Consider the following 23,948-nt stretch of genomic DNA (forward strand, 5'->3'; position numbering starts at 1 on the left):
GGCGCAAAAAATAAAGAACCCAGCGGTGATTAAATACCACCAAAAGAAAGCTCTATTTGTGTGAAAAAAAAGGACAAAAATTTCATATAGATACAGTGTTGCATGACTGAGTAATTGTCATTCAAAATGTGAGCACCAAAAGCTGAAAATTGGTCTGGTTAGGAAGGGGGTTTAAGTGCCCAGTTGTCAAGTGGTTAATATTACAATTGTACGTTTATAACAAGGGGCGTTACATAGGCAGGCTTATTCTAATCAGGACTCAAAAGAATGTAAACATTTACTGAAAACATTATTAGTGCTGTGTGCACAGTGAGGGCAGTGTGCAATACATACAAAAAAGAATACAATTATATACAGAACTTACAAATTTCCATTACAGTCTCCCCTCTTTTGATCAATATTTTGATCACTAACCATACCTGCTATAACCCTTAACCTGGAACCTCCACACCCTTAGGTGGAGGTAGTCCTGGCCAAAGAGGCAAAAAACTCCAATGTGGAGAAAATAATAGCTGAGCAACTTTTTTTCATTACCAAATGACTTTTCATTGTGAAAAACAAATGATTGATAAGACATATTTACAGAGTACTGGCTGTACACTCCTGTGACCAGAATGGCCTTCTAGCTGAATTGTTGGCATGCTGACTTATCAGCATATGTAAACACAGACAATTCTACATGAAATGGAAAACATACAAAAGACAAAAAAGTTCAGCAACATTCTCTGTGAGATTCGAATGGAGGACTTCAGCTGCTGAGACAAAATATAAGCAAGTGAGTAACACACTCCCAAACAAAATCCCATAGGGAGAGAGTCCAACATCCCCCTTAGGGGCTTGATAAAATATAAGAAAACGTTCAGGCAAAAGTTTTTTAGTTTCTTACTCTACTTTGTCCGATACATTGTAGACAGTAGGGGGTGTAAAAATAAAACCTCAAAACTTCTAGTAAGGACTCTTCTATAAAAAATGATTTCTTTTGTTACTCTCTGTACTTTCTGCACTCTATATTTACAAACTACTTCTGATAACACTTTTTACTGTGGCCTTTGCAGTAGCATTTGCCACTGGACATCCAAAAAACATGTCCATACAGACAAAATGCATACTTGTAAGATCCTAACTTGGGCATCTGGATATATCTTTTTGTAATCTCTGGGAGGGATGTTCAGCTTTTGGTAACACCTTTGATAACAGGTAAAACAAGAAGTGGTATGTTATAAAAACAACTGTGGAGAACCCTGGCTCTATCCCATGCTCATTTACTAAGGCAGCCATAACTTCTTGTGACTGATGACACGGTCCTTGTGTCAAGCTGGAGGGAAAAGAGTGGCTGGCAGACATAAATGATCACCTTTTCCAAAGTCCTGTTTCATAAGAAGTTGCCCCCTGTGGACCACTTATTCTTCTCATTCTGGGGTCCTTAAAGTTGAATTATTAATCCCGGCTATACTGGGCCAGAACTAGGGTGGAATCTGTGAGTTGCACAGACCCATCAAGTGTCCGGGGCTGTAAATGCAGCATCCTTAGTCACCTGGTCTGCTTCCATGTGTGAAAGTTAATATGGCTACCTCAGGAAGAACCTGGAAGGCTGAAAACAGCCGATCAAATTAACTTGGCATGCTTGGTTGGTTTACCTGCCGAAGTAAAAACAAACTTCTGGCCCTTTAAATGGAACCAAAAGCTCTCTATATCTCGACTATCTATATAAATATACACTCTTTTTATAGCTCACAGGCTTTGCTATGCTTCTTGAGCTGGGGAAAAAGGTTCCAATGACTTTGAATACAGAGTATCCTTCTGGGTGATAAACTGCATACTCAAATCTACAAAAAATTTAATATCTGGGTCTTCAGGGAGTGTGTCCTGCACTGGGCTCACAGCAGCTGATTCCCACATCAATGTAACACATGTGTCTTCCTTTGTCTCCAGCCTCCTCTAATAGAGGCAATAAGGTGGCTGGATTCAAATGTACGCATTTTTCATTGTTAGATTTGTACATAAATAAACTCATATTTTAAACCTTTCATTAGACAAACATTTCGTTATCTGTATATTTGCTGCGCAGAATGTCGGACCATTAAGAATTAAATGTTTGACCAAAACAATATCTAACTTTGTCTAATAGCACCTTTGCATAAAAGCTACAGCTCTGATATATCGGGGTGAACCCTTCATTACTGGGTCCAGCTTCCATAAATATATTACAATGGCTTGTTTTCTATCACGCTATTTGTGTAAAAACTCCAGTTTCATGTTTCAAAAGACAACTTCTTCCTGGCAATATTATAATAAATGATAACAATACCCTGTGGTCATGCAGAGATGCCCATAAATCCAAAATATTCTTCTGCTTATACCACTGTACTTACAAGAAAAAGGGGCACATCATTTCACAATCCACACATTCTGCTTTGGATTTCAAAAATAAAAATAAATAAAACAAAAGGATCAACAATCTGTATGATGGACCAGAAAGCATCAAAAACTATAAAACAACTGGCTGCAGGTGGCATCTATCCTAACAGGGTGTGTGGACTTGATGTGATGGGTCTGTTATATTTAAATTTTATTTATTATTACTCTTACATCATGGACCGCACATCAAGTTATTATCAAAAACCTTAAAATTTCATTTTTATAGAAGAAATTCTTATGTATTCCATCCATCTTGGCTTTGTTAAATATTATGGCAGCTTTATTCAAAATAACAACCTCATCTTAATCTTTTTTTTTTTCTCTCAATAAGGACTTATTGTATAAATGTAAAATTACAAAATTGTTATCTTAATCTAAATCTCATTCATTACAAATTTCCCCATTACCTGAATTTCATTTCCAACCAAAGGTTGTCTAAACCAGTTTCAATATATCTATATTATTAATAAAATTGTTAAACTCATATTAGAAATTAATACTCATTATTACTTAATTTTACTTAATTTCCCTTTTTTAAATGCACCGTTTCCACTATCAAAGGATATTCAATTTGTGTAATACACGGTTAAATGTAACCTTCATTTTACCATGTTTGGAAAACAGATTCAAAATAATTGTGATCACATTGTTTACCATTAGATTCGTTAACCCGGCACATGTTTTGTCTAAAAAAACTGGAATTGGCATGGTGTCCTTCCAGCTTATCACTGACCTCTCAGGGACATTCTTTCAGAAGAGCACAAAGGAGGGGGTCACATCTGCGTACATGACACACACCAGCAATAGAACTAAAGGTCCCAGCATTCACACACACACACACCAATATCTCTCTAAAATCTTTTACTTTTTCCCATTTGTACACAACACATGCATATCATTCTCTCACTTTCTTTTAACTCTCATGAATATTTTCCTGCCTAAATTCTGCTTTCTTTATTTTGTTCAGATATCTTTTATATCTAGCTTCTATGATCAGACGGGGAGCCAGAGTACTCATCCCATCTTCCCTCTCTGACAGCATATAAAGTATTCTGTTTTAACTCTCATTTCTCTGTTTCTGACTCTAATAGTTGTAGTGCCTGACCCCAAATTCATCCCACAACTTCACATGAAAGTCCCTTTCTGTCTAGTGTTATTGTCACCCTTGATCCATCCTGCTCACATAGCTGTTTCTCTAGCTGTTTACTCTGCATGATTCTTGGTCCCTGTGGACCTTGGTAACCCAGTTACCCATTGTGGATCCATGTCCACTCTAACCATTAATCTAGGGGCTCAGTATAGGCGGAACCGCACCTTTGGTTCATATATAGCGCTCCTCTTGCGCTGGGCATTTTTGAGGGTCTCTTACCCTTCATTCCCTTACTTAATTCAATGCCCATAATGACTGGCCAGTCTTCTCTCTTCTCTACATGTGCCTATACCCTCTTGCCTCTAAACTACTTTATCTAGCAGATTTACTACATATACCTGTGAACAGCACTATTCTTTCCTTTCTTATTTATAACACTCCAATGGACAATAGACAGGGACAACATAACATATAACCACCAATCAATACAGTTCGATTAAGGGGAGTAAAATAGGTACCCTTTGTCCCGAAAATGCCTTACCGATCAAGGAAGTCTGAAAACTCAAATGTAAGCAAAAGGCTTACCTCAGCCGGCTGATTATCAGAAATTCCCGGATCATCTCAAGCTCCTCGTTTCGGATACTCAGGGTCACCTGGAATCCCCTCCTAAGGCAAAGCTCGCCATTGCTGACTCGGTTAAATTGATGATAGGCAACTCCTATCCTCATATTGATTAGTGGTTCCAAATTACTAATAACTACTGCAGTAGGGAACAGACACAAAAGATACGCTCAGCATCTTTCCAAATTACTGTTCTGCTTTATTATGACGCAATTGAAGGTTTTTTATGCACATGATTACGTAGGTATCACATTAATATTACAATTGAACGTTTATAACAAGGGGCGTTACATAGGCAGGCTTATTCTAATCAGGACTCAAAAGAATGTAAACATTTACTGAAAACATTATTAGTGCTGTGTGCACAGTGAGGGCAATGTGCAATACATACAAAATACAATACAATTATATACAGAACTTACAAATTTCCATTACACTACTTTCCAAAATGGGGTCATTTGTGGGGGTTTTGTACTGCCCTGCCATTTTAGCACCTCAAGAAATGACATTTCTTAGCAGTCATAAATTAAAGGCTGTGTAAATTCCAGAAGATGTACCCTAGTTTGTAGGCGCTATAACTTTTTCGCAAACCAATAAATATACACTTATTGACTTTTTTTTACCAAAGACATGTGGCCGAATACATTTTGGCCTAAATGTATGACTAAAATTGAGTTTATTGGATTTTTTTTTTTATAACAAAGTAGAAAATATCACTTTTTTCAAAATTTTCGGTCTTTTTCCGTTTATAGCGCAAAAAATAAAAACGGCAGAGGTGATCAAATACCATCAAAAGAAAGCTCTATTTGTGGGAAGGAAAGGACGCAAATTTCGTTTGGGTACAGCATTGCATGACCGTGCAATTAGCAGTTAAAGCGACGCAGTGCCAAATTGTAAAAAGTGCTCTGGTCATTAAGGGGGTAAATCCTTCCGGGGCTGAAGTGGTTAAGTAGTAACTAATTTAGTTGAAATCTATGTCATTTTGTATAATCGTTTTCTAACTAATTCCAAATTTCCGGATCAGTCAAAAATGATCGACCGATTATAATTCTGTGTGAAGAATAGCTGGTTGTTAATAAGCAGGCCGCTGTGTCCTTCCCGCTGACAGATGAATGTACACAGAAGAATGCTGGGTATGAAAAATGCAGGGAAAAAAAGCCAAAATTAAAGAGAGAAACCGCTCGGGGGTCCCAAATCCATACCAGACCCTTATCTGAGCATACAGCTTGGCAGGCCAGGAAAGGGTAGGCTGGCTGCATGCTCGGATAAGGGTCTATTATGGATTTTGGGGGGACCCCATGTAATTTTCTTTTTGCATTTTTCATTGACGATCATTTTTCGACTGATCCAAATTCTGATTGTTACGAAAATATGGAATTTGTTAGAACATTAAAAAACGAATCAAAACTAATTCCGAAACGAAACAAAATTAGTAACATAACAAATCTATCTGAAACATAACACATTTTTCAACACTGCACATACAGTTAGGTCCATATACAGTGCCTTGAAAAAGTATTCATACCCCTTGAAATTTTCCACATTTGGTCATGTTACAACCATGAATGAAATGTTGTTTGGGTTTTTTTTTTTTGAATTTTATGTGATGGACCAACACACATCATTGCACATAATTGTGAAGTGGAAAGAAAATGATAAATGGTTTTCAAATATTTTACAAATAGATATGTGAAAAGTGTGGCGTGCATTTGTATTCAGCCCCCCTGAGTCAATACTTTGTAGAACCACTTTTCGCTGCAATTACAGTTGCAAGTCTTGTTTGGGGATGTCTCTACCAGCTTTCGCACATCTAGGTAGTGAAATGTTTCCCCATTTTTCTTTGCAAAATCGCTCGAGCTCTGTCAGATTGGATGGAGAGCATCTGTGAACAGCAATTTTTAAGTCTTGCCCCAGATTGTCAATTGGATTTAGGTCTGGACCTTGACTGGGCCATTCTAACACATGAATATGCTTTGATCTAAACCATTCCATTGTAGCTGTATGCTTAAGGTCATTGTCCTGCTGGAAGGTGAACCTCTGCCCCAGTCTCGTCTTGTGGAAAATTTAACAGGTTTTCTTCTAAGATTGCCCTGTATTTGGCTCCATCCATCTTCCCATCAACTGTGACCAGCTTCCCTGTCCCTGCTGAGGAAAAGCATCCCCACAACATGATGCCATGTTTCACTGTGAGTATGGTGTGTATAGGGTGATGTGCAGTGTTTGTTTTGCTTTTAGGCAAAAAAGTTCTATTTTGGTCTCATCTGACCAGAGCACCTTCTTCTACATGTTTGCTGTGTCCTCCACATGGCTTCTCGCAAACTACAAACAGGACTTCTTATGGCTTTCTTTCAACAATGTCTTTCTTCTTGTCACTCTTCCATAAAGACCAGATTTGTGGAGGGCACGACTAATAGTTGTCCTGTGGACAGATTCTCCCATCTGAGCTGTGGATCTCTGCAGCTCCTCCAGAGTTACCATGGGCCCCTTGGCTGGTTCTCTGATTAATGCTCTCCTTGCCCGGCCTGTCAGTTTAGGTGGACGGCCATGTCTTGGTAGTTTGCAGTTGTGCCATACTCTTTCCATTTTCTGATGATGGATTCAACAGTGCTCTGTGGGATGTTCAAAGCTTGGGATATTGTTTTATAAACTAACCTTGCTTTAAACTTCTCAACAACTTTATCCCTGGCCTGTCTGGTGTGTTCCTTGACCTTGCTGTTTGTTCACGGAGGGCTTCACAGAACAGCTGTCTTTATACTGAGATTAAATTACACACAGGTGGACTTTACTAATTAGGTGACTTCTGAAGGCAATTGGTTCCACTAGATTTTAGTTAGGGGTATCAGAGTAAAGGGGGCTGAATACAAATGCACGCCACACTTTTCAGATATTTATCTGTAAAAAAAAATTTGAAAACCATTTATCATTTTCTGCCAACTTCACAATTATGTGCCACTTTGTATTGGTCTATCACATAAAATCCCAATAAAATACATTTACGGTTTTGGTTGTAACATAACACAATGTGGAAAATTTCAAGAGGTATGAATACTTTTTCAAGGCACTATATATTTGGACACAGGCACAATTTTTGATACTTTTGGCTCTGTATGCCACCAGAATAAAAATAAAACAAAACAATCCAAATGAATTTGAAGTGCAGACTTTCAGCTTTATTTCAAGGGGTTGAACATAAATATCAAGTACAAATTTTAGGAACCACAACCCTCCCCCATTTTCAGGGGCTTAAATGTAATTGGACAAATGAATATAATCATAAATAAAATGTTCATTTTTAATATTTTGTTGAGAATCCTTTACTGGCAATGACTGCCTGAGGTCTGCAACCCATGGACATTACCAAAGACTGGGTTTCCTCCTTTCTGATGCTTTGCCAGGCTCTAACTGCAGCTGTCTTCAGTTGTTCTTTGTTTGTAGGTTCTTCTGCCTTTAGTTTTGCCTTCATCCAGTGAAATGCATGCTCAATTAGGTTGATATCAGGTAATTGACTTTGCCATTGCAGAATATTCCACTTCTTTTGCTTCAAAAGCTCCTGGGTTGCTTTTGTAGTGTGTTTGGATCATTGTCCATCTGTACTGTGAAGCGCCGTCCAATCAACTTTGCTGCATTTGGCTGACTCTGGGCTGACAGTATATCTCTAAACACTGCAGAATTCATCCGGCTGCTTTTGTCACATCATCAATAAACACCAATGACCCGTTGCCACTGGATGCCATGCCATGCATGTAGTGTGATGGCTCATGCCATCACACTACAAGCTCCACCATGTTTTACAGATGACGTTGTGTGCTTTGGATCATGAGCTGTTCCAAGCCTTCTCCACACTTTTTTTTTTTTTTTTTTCTTCCTGTCATTCTGGTACTGATTAATATCAGTTTCATTCGTCCGTGCTTTTCCAGAACTGGTTTGACTTATTTAGATGTGTTTGGCAAAGTCTCTAATCTGGCTTTTCTATTCTTCAGGCTTATGAATGGTTTGCACCTTGTGGTGAACCCTCTGTATTTGCTCTTGTGAAGTCTTCTCTTGAGTGTAGACATTGACAATGATACGCCCACCTCCTGGAGACTGTTCTTCACTTGTCTGGATGTTGTGAATTGGTTTTCCTTTATCATAAAGAGGATCCTGCGATCATCCACCACTGTTGTCTTCAGTGGACGTTCAGGCCTTTTTATGTTGCTAAGCTCACCAGTGTGTTCTTATTTCCTCAGAATGCACCAAACTGATTTGGCCACTCCTAATGTTGCTCTCTGATGAATTTGTTTACTTTTTGAAGCCTTACAATGGCCTGTTTCACTTGTATGTACAGCTCCTTTGAACACGTGATGTAGGTTCACAGCAATAGATTCCAAATGCAAATACCACACTTAGAATCAACTCCAGACCTTTTACCTGCTTAATTGATGAAGAAATAATGAAGAAGTAGCCCACACATGGCCATGAAACAGCTTTTGATTCAATTGTACTTTTGGTCCCTTGAAAAAAGGGGGGTGGCTAATCTTAAGAGCTGTAATTCCTAAACCCTTCCTCCAATTTGGATGTGCATACCCTCAAATTAAACCTGAGAGAGTGGACTTTCATCACATATCCATTATATAACTATAATATAGAATATGTTTTGGTAAATACCTGAAAAAAATGTAAATTGTGCCTGTGTTTTTTATATATTTTTATATATATATATATATATAGCAAAACGAGCACTGTATTTCTAAAAATCCTAACTCAGTTTGCAAGTGTTGTCTCGCAAAACAAGCAGGATTCAGGCCAAAAGCGGTGTGCAGTACCGCTTTTGGCCTGAAGTGGGGGGTGCCAGAGCCGATCATCGGCATTCGGAAATGCATGGAAAGGGCCGAGGACAGTTCGCCTCATGAACAGAGTCTTTCCGAGGTTTGCCGAGGTCAGCCGAAGTGTGCTCAAGCCTTTTCGGCCCTTTCCGAGGCTCTCCGGCGCCCCCCATCTCTGGCCGCATACGGTATTGCATCCCATTGAAGTCAATGCGGAACTAATAATTTTCATTTCCATTGACTTCAATGGGAAAACTCGCTTTGATATGCGAGTACTTTGGATTACGAGCATACTCCTGGAACGTGTGTGTGTGTATGTATGTATGTGTATAACATTTTATTTATTTATCTATCTATCTATCTATCTATCTATCTATCTATCTATCTATCTATCTATATATATATATATATATATATATATATATATATATATATATATATATAATCTATCTATCTATCTCACACCTATCTCACACCTAACTGTATTTTGGCAAGCAGAATCAAATTGTAAAGGGTAACCTCTTTTTCTGGGTGGATTGGAGGAGCAGGGGTACAACACTTACTTCCAGAACTGGTATCACTGATTTTAAATGTATCCTTTACCTCCCACATGGTACCAGGCACAGCAGGTGTGGCCTGGGTTCAGGACTTCCATCATTCTTGGTTTAATACACCTTTAGCGTCTCAGGGGTGGAATCCCACCACAGATCTGAAATCAAACAGTACTCAATGAGGGTGAGAGGGGTTCATGTTCAAAGCTACAACAGTGCCTGTAGTGACCCATATTGAACTAATAGCCTTATCCCCGCTTAAACAAAATTGAATTCATGCCTACTAGACATGTGCGATTCGTTTGGTTATGATCTGAAATTCAGACAAAATTAGAATTATTTAGAGATTCGGATGTAGCCATGACCGAAGAAGGTCTGCCGATCCACGCCCGATCAGTGCTCTCAGCCATTGGCGCTGACTGGAGTGTTCTGGCGGGGGGGGCAATCCCTCAGTCAGGACACAATAGAACAGCAGGGGAGATCGCTGTACTAATCGTTCAGCTCTGCTGGGTTAAACAAAAAAACAAACTACTAATGTGTACAGCGCTTAAGCCTAAAACGTAAAAAGCAGCAATCCGTACAGGGCCCCGCCCCCCTAATCCATGCGCTTGGCCCCTAATCTACATGCAGGGTGCTGGACACATGGATTCCAATGGGTTTTATTTTTGTTTTGTTTTTTTTAGAAGCACGTGATTAGAGCCTGAGGCTCTAATTGGCTTCAAAAAAGGGTGTGCTCGGGGCGCAGAGAACTGCGCTCCGAGACAAACCCAGTTGTGTGACAATAGAAAATTAATATTCGCTATTGTCTTCCTGATTCTCCTCCTGGCCAATCAGGAAGTGGGTCCTGAGACCCGTCACCCGATTGGCCGAGAGGAGAAGCAAACCTATTGGCTCCTGAGGTGGGAGGAGACGCAGGGGAAGCCGCCGAAGCCAAGGAGGAGACGCATGGTGAAGCCGCCACCCAGAGGAAGATGGGGTAAGTGCGGGGCTGCGTTGTGGCATTGGGTGGATTGTTTGCCATCGCACACCATGCAGTATTCAGTGTCTAGGATGGCTCCTCTATGGCTTTCAGTACTAGTATTTTCCTGCTCTAGTTACATATTGTCATGAAGTATTATTAACAATATTTTATTTTTGTTTTAGGCTCTTCTGAATGTCTGAATGTCTGCCAGTGGCCTTTTCTTTGCTGGCAATGGGTGTCGTCATTTCTTGCTGGTACCAAAAGCAACCCATAATAAGAAAGAAGAACTAGAGTAAGTTCAGTCATTTCTTGCTGTGTTTTGCTATTTGGAGGTCATCCTTTTTGACATGCCCCCACCTCCCAATGTGCAGCCCACCTTGTCTAACACCTTCAAACTCCACTTTCCAGTTCTTCTTCACAAAGTGTCTCTGTTGGGTCCTCTTCATCCTGCTCATTATTGTCTTGGCTCCTTTCATTCCTATAGGGAGAACCATGCTCTGCAGGACTGCTGTTACAAATCACAGGACCCCACACAGCCTACCTGATAACCCAATCCCCCCCCCCCCGACCAAAAGGGACATCGATTTATCTGTCCCTTTATCTACAACCCCACAGATGAATGAATAGGAAGCTCTGAGGCTTCCTGCCCATTCACAACCTAAAGCATAGTAAACCGTGTTTACTATGCTTCAGTGATGAATGGACACATGAGTGATTGGTACTAATCGCTCACTGTGTTCATTCAGGAAAGGAAGGGGCCAGTAAATGATATTCACCTGTGTGCCCGCAGCCCTGGCTGACAGAAGAGGGGGGAAGCTAGAAGTGCTGTGGGGGGAAAGGGCCACACAGGGCCAGACAGCGGATGGAAGGGCTAGAACTATGGATGGAATGTGCTACAACTAATTGCTTTGCAGTGCAGCTGGAAGGAGAGGAGGAGAAGCTGACAGCACTGCAGTAGGAGACAGAAGAGGATCAGTGTCTGCAATAAGACAGTACAGCCGGCCCTCCTGCTCAGCAAGTGCCTGGGCCCCCCTTTTGAACTGATGGGGCCCGGGCCCAGTACAGGAGGGCTGGCTGTACTGCCTTATCAGTGGCCCTGGCTCCAGGAGTGCAGCTTCCTGTAGAAATGAAAGTTCTACAAATTGCATCAGAAAAGCAATTTTTGATAGCAATTGCCTATCCCATGGTGGCAACAATATGATAAGTAATTCTGATGATGAAAAATGCACAGTGGGGACGGAAAGTATTCAGACCCCCTTACAATTTTCACTCTGTTATATTGCAGCCATTTGCTAAAATCATTTAAGTTCATTTTTTTCCTCATTAATGTACACACAGCACCCCATATTGACAGAAAAACACAGAATTGTTGACATTTTTGCAGATTTAAAAAAAAAGAAAAACTGAAATATCACATGGTCCTAAGTATTCAGACCCTTTGCTGTGACACTCATATATTTAACTCAGGTGCTGTCCATTTCTTCTGATCATCCTTGAGATGGTTCTACACCTTCATTTGAGTCCAGCTGTGTTTGATTATACTGATTGGGCTTGATTAGGAAAGTCACACACCTGTCCATCCAAAATAAAATAAAAACACTTCGATTAAGATAGAGTTTAACCACTTGCCGACCGCCTAACGACGATATACGTCGGCAGAATGGCACGGGCAGGCAAAAGCACCGCCTTCAGGCTTTCTAAGGGCGTAAATTTTTGATTTCACTCTTCACTGCCTATCACAGTTTCGGAGGCCATGGAATGCCCAGGTGGCACAACCCCCCACCCCCCCCCCCCTAATAACCCCATTTTGGAAAGTAGACACCCCAAGCTATTTGCTGAGAGGTATAGTGAGTATTTTGCAGACCTCACTTTTTGTCACAAAGTTTTAAAAATTGAAAAAAGGAAAAAAAAATTTTTTTTCTTGTCTTTCTTCATTTTCAAAAACAAATGAGAGCTTCAAAATACTCACCATGCCTCTCAGCAAATAGCTTGGGGTGTCTACCTTTCAAAATGGGGTCATTTGGGGGGGGGGTTTATGCCACCTGGGCATTCCATGGCCTCCGAAACTGTGATAGGCAGTGAAGAGTGAAATCAAAAATTTACACCCTTAGAAATCCTGAAGGCGGTGCTTGGTTTTCGGGGCCCCGTACGCGGCTAGGCTCCCAAAAAGTCCCACACATGTGGTATCCCCGTACTCAGGAGAAGCAGCTAAATGTATTTTGGGGTGCGATTCCACATATGCCCATGGCCTGTGTGAGCAATATATCATTTAGTGACAACTTTTTGTATTTTTTTTTTTTTTGTCATTATTCAATCACAAAAAAAATAAATATTCAATGGGCTCAACATGCCTCTCAGCAATTTCCTTGGGGTGTCTACTTTCCAAAATGGGGTCATTTGGGGGGGTTTTGTACTGCCCTGCCATTTTAGCACCTCAAGAAATGACATAGGCAGTCATAAATTTAAAGGCTGTGTAAATTCCAGAAAATGTACACTAGTTTGTAGGCGCAATAACTTTTGCGCAAACCAATAAATATACACTTATTGACATTTTTTTTAGCAAAGACATGTGGCCGAATACATTTTGGCCTAAATGTTTGACTAAAATTGAGTTTATTGGATTTTTTTTATAACAAAAAGTAGAAAATATCATTTTTTTTTCAAAATTTTCGGTCTTTTTCCGTTTATAGTGCAAAAAATAAAAACGGCAGAGGTGATCAAATACCATCAAAAGAAAGCTCTATTTGTGGGAAGAAAAGGACCAAATTTAGTTTGGGTACAGCATTGCATGACCGCGCAATTAGCAGTTAAAACGACTCAGTGCCAAATTGTAAAAAGTGCTCTGGTCAGGAAGGGGGTAAATCCTTCCGGGGCTGAAGTGGTTAAATGATGCTGATACATTTGGTCAGGGCATCAAAGCTCTAATGTCCAATGGTCACTGAAGAGTTACCTAAATAGAGGATGGTTGGGTAAGCAGGTGCAACTTGTCACATTCCCACAAAGTGAATGCTTGTCTCTAGAATGGAAGGAGAGGGGGGCGAGATGAGAGTAGGCAGGATGCCAATTCCAAAGAAAAACACCAATAAAACGATATTAGCCACCTTAACTGTTAAAACAGGTTACTGAAAAAAATTATTTAAAAAAACAGAATGTAAATATTTACAGAAAATAAAAAAATAAAGAAAAGAATATATGTATTAATAATCATAATACTACTAATAATATAATAATTATTATTTTAACTAAAAATAAAAAAAACAAATATATTAATAAATTGTTATATATATATATATTATACACAGTGGGGACGGAAAGTATTCAGACCCTCTTATGTTTTTCACTCTTTGTTATATTGCAGCCATTTGGTAAAATCATTTAAGTTCATTTTTTTCCTCATTAATGTACACACAGCACCCCATATTGACAGAAAAACACAGAATTGTTGACATTTTTGCAGATTTATTAAAAAAGAAAAACTGAAATATCACATGGTCCTAAGTATTCAGACCCTTTGCTCAGTATTTAGTAGAAGCCCCTTTTGATCTAATACAGCCATGAGTCTTTTTGGGAAAGATGCAACAAGTTTTTCACACCTGGATTTGGGGATCCTCTGCCATTCCTCCTTGCAGATCCTCTCCAGTTCTGTCAGGTTGGGTGGTAAACGTTGGTGGACAGACATTTTTAGGTCTCTCCAGAGATGCTCAATTGGGTTTAAGTCAGGGCTCTGGCTGGGCCATTCAAGAACAGTCACGGAGTTGTTGTGAAGCCACTCCTTCGTTATTTTAGCTGTGTGCTTAGGGTCATTGTCTTGTTGGAAGGTAAACCTTCAGCCCAGCCTGAGGTCCTGAGCACTCTGGAAAAGGTTTTTGTCCAGGATATCCCTGTACTTGGCTGCATTCATCTTTCCCTCAATTGCAACCAGTCGTCCTGTTCCTGCAGCTTAAAAACACCCCCACAGCATGATGCTGCCACCACCATGCTTCACTGTTGGGACTGTATTAGACAGGTGAGGAGCAGTGCCTGGTTTTCTCCACACATTCCGCTTAGAATTAAGGCCAAAAAGTTCTATCTTGGTCTCATCAGACCAGAGAATCTTATTTCTCACCATCTTGGAGTCCTTCAGGTATTTTGTAGCAAACTCCATGCAGGCTTTTATGTGTCTTGCACTGAGGAGAGGCTTCCGTCGGGCAACTCTGCCATAAAGCCCCGACTGGTGGAGGGCTGCAGTGATGGTTGACTTTCTACAACTTTCTCCCATCTCCCGACTGCATCTCTGGAGCTCAGCCACAGTGATCTTTGGGTTCTTCTTTACCTCTCTCACCAAGGCTCTTCTCCCCCGATAGCTCAGTTTGGCCGGACGGCCAGCTCTAGGAAGGGTTCTGGTCGTCCCAAACGTCTTCCATTTAAGGATTATGGAGGCCACTGTGCTCTTAGGAACCTTAAGTGCAGCAGAATTTTTTTGTAACCTTGGTTAGATCTGTGCCTTGCCACAATTCTGTCTCTGAGCTCTTCAGGCAGTTCCTTTGACCTCATGATTCTCATTTGCTCTGACATGCACTGTGAGCTGTAAGGTCTTATATAGACAGGTGTGTGGCTTTCCTAATCAAGTCCAATCAGTATAACCAAACACAGCTGGACTCAAATGAAGGCGTAGAACCATCTCAAGGATGATCAGAAGAAATGGACAGCACCTGAATTATATATGAGTGTCACAGCAAAGGGTCTGAATACTTAGGACCATGTGATATTTCAGTTTTTCTTTTTTTAAAAATCTGCAAAAATGTCAACAATTCTGTGTTTTTCTGTCAATATGGGGTGCTGTGTGTACATTAATGAGGAAAAAAATGAACTTAAATGATTTTAGCAAATGGCTGCAATATAACAGAGTGAAAAATTTAAGGGGGTCTGAATACTTTCCGTCCCCACTGTACATTTTTCATCATCAGAATTACTTATCATATTGTTGCCACCATGGGATAGGCAATGGCTATCAAAAATTGCTTTTCTGATGCAATTTGTAGAACTTTCATTTCTACGGGAAGCTGCACTCCTGGAGCCAGGGCCACTGATAAGGCAGTACAGCCAGCCCTCCTGTACTGGGCCTGGGCCCCATCAGTACAAAAGTGGGGCCCAGGCACCTGCTGAGCAGGAGGGCCGGCTGTACTGTCTTATTGAAGACACTGATCCTCTTCTGTCTCCTACTGCAGTGCTGTCAGCTTCTCCTCCTCTCCTTCCAGCTGCACTGCAAAGCAATTAGTTGTAGCACATTCCATCCATAGTTCTAGCCCTTCCATCTGCTGTCTGGCCCTGTGTGGCCCTTTCCCCCCACAGCACTTCTAGCTTCCCCCCTCTTCTGTCAGCCAGGGCTGCGGGCACACAGGGGAATATCATTTACTGGCCCCTTCCTTTCCTGAATGAACACAGTGAGCGATCAGTACCAATCACTCCTGTGTCCATTCATCACTGAAGCATAGTTTACTATGCTTTAGGTTGTGAATGGGCAGGAAGCCTCAGAGCTTCCTATTCATTCATCTGTGGGCTTGTAGAGAAAGGGACAGATAAATCGATGTCCCTTTTGGTTGGGGGGGGGGGATTGGGTTATCAGGTAGGCTGTGTGGGGTCCTGTCATTTTTGCTTGCTTGCACATGACTGGATGATAGAAGTCAGCAGATCTTCTGCTCATTTACAAAGCTCTGGGGCAACTGCACTTTGTAAAGTGCACAGTCTGTTTGCCTTTAGTAAATCAACCCCATTGTGTCATCTTATATGTATGAAATATACAGTATAGGGGCTAACCAGTGGTTGTCAACCTATGAGCTATTGGAGGCCTCAAATGTGGCCCCGGACATCACAAAAGGGCCACACATAATGTTTAATGAATGTAATGCTTGAGAGGACTGTCAGAAACTGCAGACCTAAAAGAGAAAATGACGGTCAGAGAGTGAGGACAGGATACGTTGTTGGCTGGGGATATGTTGCAGAAGACAAAATGAAACTGGGAACATGTTACATGAAGCTAGTAGAGATCACTTTTATTACTCTAATCAATGTTCCCACTACAGACTGCTGAGGTCCAAGGGCTACACATCATATATCAAAGGGCAGCATGTGGCTCTTGGACCGCAGGTTGGGCACCAGGGCTCTAGGGCATGTGTCACAAAACTCACATAAGGCCATTTGGGCTAAAGCACTGGAAGCTTCCTTACCGTCTGCGCCTCTGAAAATTTCTACCACCACTGGTTTAATGGCAGTAAGCATTAAAGTGGTTGTAAACCCTTACATATACCCAGTGAAGTGACTGGCCTCAGGTGATCAGGGTGGTCTTTAATGTTGATTAGACCCTGAGCAAACATTTTCTTGGGCCCCCCTACATGCAATTTTACTCTCCACATGCTTTGAGACATACAATAAATAGCAGCTAGACTCAAAATCCGTTTACTGAATGAGATCAGGCAACGATTACAATTGGTTGCCAGAGGTTACAGTGTATCATTACCGCTCACTGACTGGCTGCTAGAGGTTACAGCAGACATTATGGGTCACTGTTTATTTTCTAGAGGTTATAGCACATGACTTCTGCTTGTTTGGTTGCTAGAGATTACTGTACATCAATACTGCTCACTGATTGGTTGCTAGAGGTTACTAGACTTCTATACCACTCACTAATTGGTTGCTAGAGGTTAGTGCACATTATTACTGCTCACTGATTGCTTCCTAGAGGTTACTGCATATCCTTACCGCTCAGTGATTGGTTGCTAGAGGTTACAGCACATCATCTCCTCACTGCCTGCACACCATGGACTGGGGAGGTGAGGGGACCCATCAATAGACAGAACACTCCTAGGACTCCTGGGATCAGTGGCAGTGCTGGGGGAGGGGGGGTTGGGATCAGTGGCAGTGGCGAGGGGGGGGATTAGTTAGGAGGCAGGACACTGTGGCAAATTCTGAATCATGTAGAGCAAAGCTGAGCAGCATTAGTAACAGAACTTCACACACTGAGATATCGGGACATAGCACGGGACTAAAACTTCAAGGGATAAGGGAATTTAAACCAGTTGACAGCTTTGGGCCCCACAATAATGATGGGGCCCTGGGCAGCTGCCCCTTTTGCCCTGCCTTAAAAATGGTTCTGCTGGTGATACATTGAGATACAAATCCTCCTACATAAATTGTACCTGTTTATCTGCCGCCATCTCTTCTCTGCAATCCTTTCAAAGTGCTGAATTTTTAACGCTTGTCTTGGAATTCAGAAAAATAGGGGCCAGAGAGCTGAAGTTACACTCTGCAGAGCTCAGTGAGGAGAACTCTTAGAGCTGATTAGAGGGAAGGGAAACGCCCCCTTCACACAGCACACAGGAACAGAGCTGAGGCTGTCAATCACAGGCTGTGTGCTCGAGGTCCCTCCTCGGTCACCATTTTTCACCTGGTGTCAAGAAAACTTGTTAGAAGTGATTGATGCTGATAGCAGAGGAAGAAGGCAACAGACAGAAATGAGACTTGTGCTATTAATTGAGACAAGTACACCCTATAGAGGGATATGCTTTGTTCATATTTCACGTCTGAGGTTTACAACCATTTTAAGGTTGAGGGACCAAAAGCTGCTTTTATTATTCTGGGTCAGGAAAGTGCAAGTAAGTGCACTTCTGTGCCCCAGAAGAAAAGTATGACCAAAAAAGCTTTGGTCATAATTGTCTTGTGAAAGTGTACCTTAGTGAAAAAAAGTATTAATTTTATACCTATTTCCCAATGTTCTGTCTTAAGAATGTAGCAAGTACATAAAATGCCTGTTCACCTGCCAGAAATCCAGTGAGTTCCTGACTTCCTGTAGTGAGCTGGCAATGCTGCCTGTGCTTCACTGCTATCCCAAGCCCAGAACAACCTAATCATCATCATCATCAATCATCCATCATATCAATCCATCAATCATCCATCATATCAATCATCCATCATATCAATCATCCATCATATCAATCCATCAATCATCCATCATCATCATCATATCAATCATCCATCATCATCATCATATCAATCCATCAATCATCCATCATCATCAAAATGAGGTGTTCTATAGTTCAGCAGGTGAAATGTCAAGCAGGTCTGCTCTGGATTTTTAGTACAGCAAAGATAGCATTGTTACCTCATTATAGGATGTTAGGAGCTAACTGAATTTCTGCAAGATTTTTCTGTACTATCAGCATTTTCAAAATGATAAAACATGGGGGAAAAAAGGGATGTGTAAAGATATATAATGCTTTTCACACACCTCTAAAATACCAGTGAGGCCAAGGACAACCTTGTCTATTTATTCCTCTAATATTTTCACAACACGTTTAGACTTACTATGCCAGTTATTAACACAGAGAAATATTGGGGTGTTGAAGGGCAAGTATGATATGACATTGTTTTGTTGCATGTAACACCTATATGCATAGAACATATTTAATTTATTAAAGATATCAGCAGGGTAGCTAAGAAGGAGGTCTGTTTCTAGAAGAAACCAGCAGGTTAGCTCAGAGTGAAGTTTGGTTCTAGAAGAGTTCAGCAGGGGAGTATAGGGTGAAGTCTGGTTCTGGAGGAGACCAGCAGGGGAGCTCAGAGTCAGGTCTAGTTCTGAAAGAAACCAGCAGGGGAGCTCGGAGTGAGGTCTAGATCTGAATGAGACCAGCAGGGGAGCTCAGAGGGAGGTCTAGTTCTGAAAGAAACCAGCAGGGGAGCTTGGAGTGAGGTCTAGATCTGAATGAGACCAGAAGGGGAGTTCAGAGTGAATTCTGGTTCTGGAAGAGACCAACAGGGGAGCTTGGAGTGAGGTCAACCTCTGCCAAGCACCTTCAGTGGCTCCAGGGAGAAGAGATAGTGAAACTCTATCCCCTGCCACCAGCTCCAGAGACTGGGAATTAAATAGGCTTTTCTGTTGAGGAACAACCCAGTGAGCCTCCAGCAGAAGAGCTGGCATCAGCCGCTGACCTCTAGCTACAACAATCAGTGGCCCTGAAGGATTTGTGTAAGGACACCGAATTTTCATTCTACTTTGCAGCGGAAGAGCTGGCATCAGGGGAGAGCACCACTGACCTCTGCCCAGCACCAACAGCACTTCTGGAGCTCCAGGGAGCCAGGACAGGCAGCCCTTCTCCCCAGCAACAGGCCAACGCAGAGAAGCTCGAACTCCCAGCTGAAGCGCTGGCAACCGGACAGAGGATCCAAGACCTCTACCCCACACCCGCCGCAGTTCCGGGGGCCCAGGGAGAGGAGATCGTCCTCCCTCCCCAGTGGCAGATCCACAGGTTGGGAGAGAAGGGATCCTTCCTCCCCAGCGGCAGACCCACAGTCCAGGAGAGGAGGTGGTCCTTCTCCCAGCAGCAGATCCACAGTCTGAGAGTGGAGGAAGCCGGCTTCCCTCCCCAACAGTTAGCCAGAGTGGATGATGTGGGGTCCCTAGCAGAAGTGCTGGCATCATGGCAGAGTGCTACCAACTTCTGCCCAGCGCTGGCAACAACTTTGGAGCTCCAGGGAGTCGGGACAGGTGGCCCCTCTCCCCAGTGACAGGCTAATGTAGTGAAGCTCCTACTCCCAGCTGAAGCGCTGGCAACAGCCTGACTAATGCAGGCCTAGACCAGGCGGAGGTTTAGGACCTTGTTAGTCTACTTTTGATGGGGGTGAAATGTGAGATCCAACCGGGACAGGGGCTTTTGGAGGGGACTGCAGCCTTGCCTACTTACTATAGGCCCTGGTGTTTGAGGGCTCTGTTCTTTGGGAGGTGTGTGCCTGGAGGACCTTTTTGGAGAAATTTTTCTTCGGATTCAAGTCCATGTCTCCCCAAAACACACAGACTCTGGTAACTGGAGGACCCAGATACATATTTGGGGCCTCTATGCCCAAATTGACTGCCTCAACCCCCCTCCTAGACTCAGAGCAGATGTTAATATATTTAGCTCAAAGCAACCTGATGCTGGGGTCTCCTGCTATAGTCTATTTATTAACGTGTTATGTATTTATTGTTAGGTATGTCTCTCCCATTGTGTGCCTCCTAGGTGTGCATTCCCATTGTTAATTGAGTTGATTTAGTCGCCTATTGTTTCTGTCTGTTGGCTAATTTGGCTAACTCTTGGAGGTTCCTATGTGATGGGATTACTCCTGTGTCAACTCTACCTCGGTATAAAAACCTTGGGTAAAATTTTGGGTAATATTTGTTTTTATTGTTCATGTTGGTGACTGCCCCACTTGTGTATAAAAACCTCTTTCTGTTCAATAAAGAAGAGTCATTGCTTTGATTCTTATCCCAACATCATTTCTGTGTACGATGCTTGGGGTAAAAGGGCTGGTATTAGCTCTCAGTTTGCTGGAAGCAGGAGGCACTGTTTGGCGGAAGCACCAAAGCGGGGTGCCAAGGGTTCATTACAATATTTAAAAATAACAATTTCATTAATATAGTGTGTCAATCAAAATATATTCACACATGTTTTATTCTGGTTTTATGATACAAAAAAACAGTTCATAAGTAGATGGGATTGTTTTCAAGGCTGCCAGCAGAGGGAGTCCTATATCAACTTTATAGTTCACATAGGCTAAGTTTAGACTTACAGCTCAACCTTGGCTCTCTTGATAGTTGATACTTTGTATCAGATCTGTCAATATTTCCCGCAATAATGTAGCAAATAAACTCCAATACAGAAAGTGGAGAAATTTACAAAAAATAATATAATAAAGGACAATTTTAAATGGATATCTGATCTTTTATTCAGCATTGGATGCATAATACTTTAAAAAGACCAGATGGCTTAATTCATTTTTATAAAAATAACAGGATATATAAACCAACTGGAATAGGGTTTTACTATATAGTATTTACATCAAATTCCGCATTGAGACCTGTGTTAAGGCCCATACACATGATTGGACTTTTTGACAACAAACATGCAAATTAGCTGTTTTAAGGCAACATCCGACCATGTGTACTCTCCATCGGACAAACTTTTTCGGTTTTCATCAGACAAATGTTGGCTGTGCGAACAGACAAACTTGTCGGCAACAAAAGTCCTACATCGGCAAGTCCGATCGTGTGTACACAAAATCATCGGACTTTAGTGCAAAGTACAAACACGCATGCTCAGAACCAATGCAAAAGATTAAATAAAAGGAGGAACTAATGCGCAAACCACAGGGAACCATACAGATATTCTAAAACCTAACAAAGTAGCTGCCAACATATGAGTGTTCTCTCAAACTATCAGGGGAGCTCAGAGTGAGGTCTAGTTCTGGAAGAAACCAGCAGGGAGCTCAGAGTTGGGTCTGGTTTTGGAAGCGACCAGCAGGGTATTTTAGAATGAGGTCTGATTCTGAAAGAGACCAGCAGAGGAGCTCATAGTGAAATCTGGTTTTGATCAAGACCAGCAGGGGAGCTCAGAGTGAAGGCTGGTTCTTGAAGGAACCAACCTGAGAGCTTAGAGTGAGGTCTAGTTCTGGATCTGTAAAAAAAAAAAAACAAAAAAAAAAAAACACAGCAGGGGAGCTCAGAGTGAAGTCTGGTTCTAGAAGAGACCAGCAGGGAGCTTGGAATGAAGTTTGCGTCTAGTTCTGAAAGAGATCAGCTGGGGAGTTTGCTCAGCGTGAAGTCTGGTTCTGATTGTGGAAGAGACCAGCAGAGGAATTTGGAGTGAAGTGCAGTTCTAAAAGAGACAAGCAGGGTAATTCAGAGTAAAGTTAATTCTATCCACTAGGGGAGCTCAGAATGAAGTCTGTTTTTGTCCTGGAAGAGCTCAGAGTGAAGTCTAGTTCTTGATAGAACCAGCAGAAGAACTCAGTGAGGTCTAGTTCTGGATCTGAAAGAAATCAGCACGGGGATCTCAGAGTGAGCTCTGGTTCTAGAAGAGACCAGTAGGGACCTTAGAATTAAGTCCATTTCTACTTCTTAAACAGACCAGCAGAGGAGTTTAGATTGAAATCTGGTTCTGGGAGAGACCAGCAGGGGAATTTTGAGTGAAGTCTAGTTCTAAAGAGACAAGCGGGAAAATAGTGAAGTTGATTCTCTAAAAGTCCAGCAGGGAAGCTCAGTGAAGTTTGATTCTATAAGAGCCCAGCAGGCCAACTCAGAATTAAGTCTGGTTTTGGTTCTGGAAGAGCTCAGAGTGAAGTCGGGTTCTGAAAGAGACCAGCAGAGGAACTCAGTGGGAGGATTGGTTCTGGAATACACCAGTGGAGCATAAAGTGAAGTCTGGCTCTTAAAGAAACCAGCAGAGTTCAAAGTAAAGTCTGGTTCTGAAAAAGATCAGCAGGGTTGCTTGGAGTAAAGTCTAGTTTTGAAAGAGACCAGCTGGGGAGCTCAGAGTAATGGCGCCCAGTTGAAGCCTGGTTTTGGTTCTGGAGGAAAACAGCAGGGAAGATCATAGTGAAATCTCTTTATGGTTCTGCAAGAGAAGAGTTGGGTGAGTCACAGTGAGTTTTGGTTCTGGAAGGAACCAGGAAGGGAACTCAGGGCATGACTTGGATTAGGAAGAGATTGACCCCAGGAAAAGATGTACCACTCTGGGAAACCATTTGATTTATAAGGTTTTGATTGGAATAAGTGTATTCCAATGAAGCATAGAATACTGCTGCAGTCTGCTTTAAAGGATAAGTTCACCTTTTTGGGCAGAATTTCACTTTTTACAATTGATAAAACCATGTTTCAGTGCCAAGGCCCTGTATCCAATCACTCTGTATCCAATCAGGCAAGCCCTTTCACTACATCAGGGGTGTCCCGTGGGCTCCATGCGGCCCCAGGAAGTTTAACATGTGGCCTGAGCACATCTGGAGGGACCCTTGGGACGCCAGACAAATGTGCACAGGGATGCAGTGAAAACTTAGTTGATGGGTGAAGGTGTGCTAATAAGGTCAGCTGGTGAACTTCTTCCTGTGTCTTACTGGTTTCTCTGTCTCAAATCTACACCAGGGAGTCTCTGAGGCTTTCTAAGAAACACAGCAAGGGCTAAGGTAAGGCCTTGTTCTCAAAATCAAGAAAAGATTTTATTTTTCTGAAACCGAGGTACATTAATGGTATATTGGTACATAGGGGAGGTGGATTTTAGAGTGAAAAAAAAGTGAACGTAGCCTTTAATGTGCTGTAAAATTTTACCAGAGGATACTGCTGTACTCTGTTTTAGGATATTGTGGATAATTATTGTTGCATACTAGAGAGCCTTTTTTTACCAGCACCTTGTGTACACTATATTGTCAAAAGTATTGGGACGCCTGCCTTTACATGCACATGAACTTTAATGGTATTCCAGTCTTGGTCCGTAGGTTCAATATTGAGTTGGCCCACCCTTTGCAGCTATAACAGCTTCAACTCTTCTGGGAAGGCTGCCCACAAGGTTTAGGAGTGTGTCTATGGGAATATTTGGCCATTCTTCCAGAAGTGAAATTTGTGGGGTCAGGCACTGATGTTGGACAAGAAACACTGGCCACAGTCTCTGCTTTAATGTCATGTACACACGGGCGGACTTTTCGGCATCAAAGGTCCGACGGACTTT

General features: G+C 41.9%; 1 protein-coding gene across 2 annotated transcripts in view; it reads left to right on the forward strand.

Moving 5' to 3' along the window:
- The window catches only part of LOC141129357 (nectin-1-like), a 240,907-nt gene that overhangs the window by 214,184 nt on the left and 2,775 nt on the right, over positions 1 to 23,948 (forward strand). For both annotated transcript variants that reach the window (XM_073617340.1, XM_073617339.1), the window contains one exon: positions 10,626 to 10,735. In XM_073617340.1, the coding sequence (XP_073473441.1) occupies positions 10,626 to 10,717 (92 nt within the window). In that variant the 3' untranslated portion in view covers positions 10,718 to 10,735. The remainder of the gene's footprint in view (positions 1 to 10,625; positions 10,736 to 23,948) is intronic.

This window comes from Aquarana catesbeiana, linkage group LG02, assembly GCF_042186555.1.
Source record: "Aquarana catesbeiana isolate 2022-GZ linkage group LG02, ASM4218655v1, whole genome shotgun sequence".
Lineage (NCBI taxonomy): Eukaryota > Metazoa > Chordata > Amphibia > Anura > Ranidae > Aquarana > Aquarana catesbeiana.